At 48.7% G+C, this 3,260-nt stretch overlaps 1 protein-coding gene across 1 annotated transcript; it reads left to right on the top strand.

Moving 5' to 3' along the window:
- Nucleotides 1-897: 897 nt before the first annotated feature.
- Nucleotides 898-2,989, top strand: KCNA2 (potassium voltage-gated channel, shaker-related subfamily, member 2). The gene has a single exon (XM_010149767.1). It carries the CDS (start codon nt 944-946, stop codon nt 2,441-2,443), a length of 1,500 nt encoding a protein of 499 aa, XP_010148069.1. The 5' UTR covers nt 898-943; the 3' UTR covers nt 2,444-2,989.
- Nucleotides 2,990-3,260: the final 271 nt, after the last annotated feature.

Genomic DNA, 3,260 nt, shown 5'->3' with positions numbered 1-3,260 from the left:
GAGAGGAAATTATGGGGATCTTGGAAGCCTGTATTTCTCTCTAGGATTTCCCCAGGGTCAGATAATCGGTGTTACTAAGAGACACTAAGATTTGGCTTCTCCAGGTAATGTGATTTGTTTTCTGTGTGCCATGGTGGTTTGCAGAGGATGACAGGAGCCGGGACACCAGCGGTCGAGGAGGGGGACTGCAGTGGTCCGCGGGGCAGCGTCCATCGGCGGCTGCAGGCAGGGAGGGCAGCATGTTGCCTCCGCGCTTTAGGGCCAGGGCAGGAGGACCGGGAAGGTGTCAAACTTATTAAAACCGGAGTTAGAGCTTTCCTAGAGGGTCGATTGCCTGAGTTTGCACGGTTAAATGTTAACCCTTAGCTGCATGCCGATATGAGCTGAGCCTGGGCTGCCTCTCCCCGGCACCCTGCAGGGTCCCCTCGCCAGTTTAGGGCTGGATGGGGTTATTTTTCTTCCTTCCTTTCTCTTCCCTTCCCCTCTACTGGGCTTTTTTTTAATTGGAATTTTTATTTTTAGCCAAATAAAGTTCTGGTATGGCAATGGCAGTTTTTTACCACGCTGGTTTTGAATAAGTGACGGTTCCTCAGGTGTTTTCTGTCTTCCACCTAATGGGATTAGATGGGAGTTTTGGAACTCTGTCCCAAAGAAGGCAACTTAACCCCCCCGAGGAAGGGATAGGCATGCTAGTGAAGGGAGCTGCTCTCCTCCCCCCAATTTTATTTCATCTCTCTCTTTCTCAGCAGGGGCAATTTGCTTTCCTTTTTTTTTTTTTTAATTTGTTATTTTCTCTTTTATTTTATCATCCCTTCGCCTTTTCATGAGACACTTCCAAACCTACGTACCTGTCCTTCTGCAGGATAGTAGCCCTGTCTTGAATCTGATCCCACCACCGGGCACTGGGAAGAGTTTAGCATAAGGATTTCTTTTAAACCCCAATATGACAGTTGCTACTGGAGATCCTGCAGACGAAGCTGCAGCTCTTCCCGGTCACCCGCAGGACACGTATAACCCTGAGACCGACCATGAATGCTGCGAGAGGGTGGTCATTAATATTTCGGGTCTGCGCTTTGAGACACAGCTCAAGACACTAGCCCAGTTCCCAGAGACCTTACTAGGGGATCCTAAAAAGAGAATGAGATATTTTGACCCGCTTCGGAACGAGTATTTCTTTGACCGGAACAGACCCAGCTTCGATGCGATTTTGTACTATTACCAGTCTGGTGGGAGGTTGCGGAGGCCGGTTAACGTGCCCTTAGATATCTTCTCGGAAGAGATTCGTTTCTATGAACTGGGGGAAGAAGCGATGGAGATGTTTCGGGAGGACGAAGGCTACATCAAAGAAGAGGAAAGACCGTTGCCTGAGAATGAGTTCCAGAGACAAGTGTGGTTGCTCTTTGAGTACCCCGAGAGCTCAGGCCCTGCCAGGATTATAGCTATTGTCTCCGTCATGGTGATTTTAATCTCCATCGTCAGCTTTTGCCTGGAAACATTGCCCATTTTTCGGGATGAGAATGAAGACATGCACGGCAGTGGGCCGAGCCATCCCCCCTACTCCAACAGCAGCATGGGGTACCAGCAGTCCACCTCTTTCACAGACCCTTTCTTCATCGTGGAGACACTTTGCATCATCTGGTTCTCCTTCGAGTTCTTGGTGAGGTTTTTCGCCTGCCCCAGCAAGGCTGGGTTTTTTACCAACATCATGAACATTATAGACATCGTAGCCATCATTCCCTATTTCATCACCTTAGGGACGGAGCTGGCCGAGAAGCCAGAGGATGGTCAGCAAGGCCAGCAAGCCATGTCCTTGGCCATCCTTCGAGTCATCCGCTTGGTGCGGGTCTTCAGGATCTTCAAGCTCTCCCGACACTCCAAGGGGCTGCAGATCCTGGGGCAGACTCTGAAGGCCAGCATGCGGGAGCTGGGCCTCTTGATATTTTTCCTCTTCATCGGCGTCATCCTCTTCTCCAGCGCCGTCTACTTTGCCGAGGCTGACGAGAGTGAGTCCCAGTTCCCGAGCATCCCCGATGCCTTCTGGTGGGCCGTGGTTTCCATGACGACTGTTGGCTACGGGGACATGGTCCCCACGACCATCGGGGGGAAAATAGTGGGTTCCTTGTGTGCCATCGCTGGCGTATTAACGATTGCCTTACCAGTGCCCGTCATAGTGTCTAACTTCAATTACTTCTACCACCGGGAGACGGAGGGAGAGGAGCAGGCTCAATATTTGCAAGTAACCAGCTGCCCAAAGATCCCCTCTTCCCCTGACCTAAAGAAAAGCAGAAGTGCCTCAACTATTAGTAAGTCTGATTATATGGAGATTCAGGAAGGCGTAAACAATAGCAACGAGGATTTTAGGGAGGAGAACTTGAAGACAGCCAATTGCACCCTAGCTAACACAAACTATGTGAATATCACCAAAATGCTAACCGATGTCTAGTCGCTAAAATCTAGTCACGTATTTAAAGCTGAAGTGGAACAATTGCAGATATTGAGTGCTGCTCTGCATTGTAGTTAATACAGTATTTTCTACGGTGTATATTTGGTTCTGCATGGGAAGCAATAGCTGTGTAAGTGACTTTTAACCTTTGATTTCCACACTGAATAAGCATTTGTGCAAAAGAAAAAAAAAAATCCCACAACATTTTGTTTCCCTTCTCCCATCCCAGGGTTTCCAAAGATAAGGAGCGGTTGGGCATTTCGAGCAACGGGATGGGGATGCAGGGGGGCAGCTCCAGGCCGTCCCAGGGTACCACGATGCCTGTCGCTGTCCCGTGGAGCTGGGTGACAGCCAGCTTCCAGGCATGGGGAACGGCTGGGAAAGGTCAGGCAGAGCTTAATGAAGGAAAGATACAGTCGTGTGTCCGAATTGCTTGAAAGCTCGGGTTTCCGCCCCGGGAATGCCAAGTGCGAACGCATCACCCAGGCTCATGTTTCATAACTGAAAATGCTGCATGCTGCAATAGTTTCAGCCACTGCAGTATGCCAGTGTGAGGCCCAGGGGAGGGATAATTAGTATGACGGCACATTATTTATTAAGTCTTAAATTTTCTATGCTAGGCATCGGGAGGGATGAGTAAATAAATCAAGCGCTTGGATTTTATTTATTTATTTAGATGATACTTCCATCACCAATATTTCCAGGATCACCAAAGACACCTCCACTGACACATTGAAAATGAGTTGGAAAAAGCATCTTGGTTTTTTTTATATATCTATATATAAAACTGGAGCAACTATGCTGTGGCCTATAATAT

The sequence above is a fragment of the Eurypyga helias genome, unplaced genomic scaffold, assembly GCF_000690775.1.
Source record: "Eurypyga helias isolate BGI_N326 unplaced genomic scaffold, ASM69077v1 scaffold15774, whole genome shotgun sequence".
Lineage (NCBI taxonomy): Eukaryota > Metazoa > Chordata > Aves > Eurypygiformes > Eurypygidae > Eurypyga > Eurypyga helias.
This window is presented reverse-complemented; position numbering and strand designations above follow the sequence as displayed.

Coding starts and splice junctions, on each gene's coding strand:
- KCNA2 (XM_010149767.1), top strand. CDS start 944: ATGACAGTTGCTACTGGAGATCCTGCAGACGAAGCTGCAGCTCTTCCC.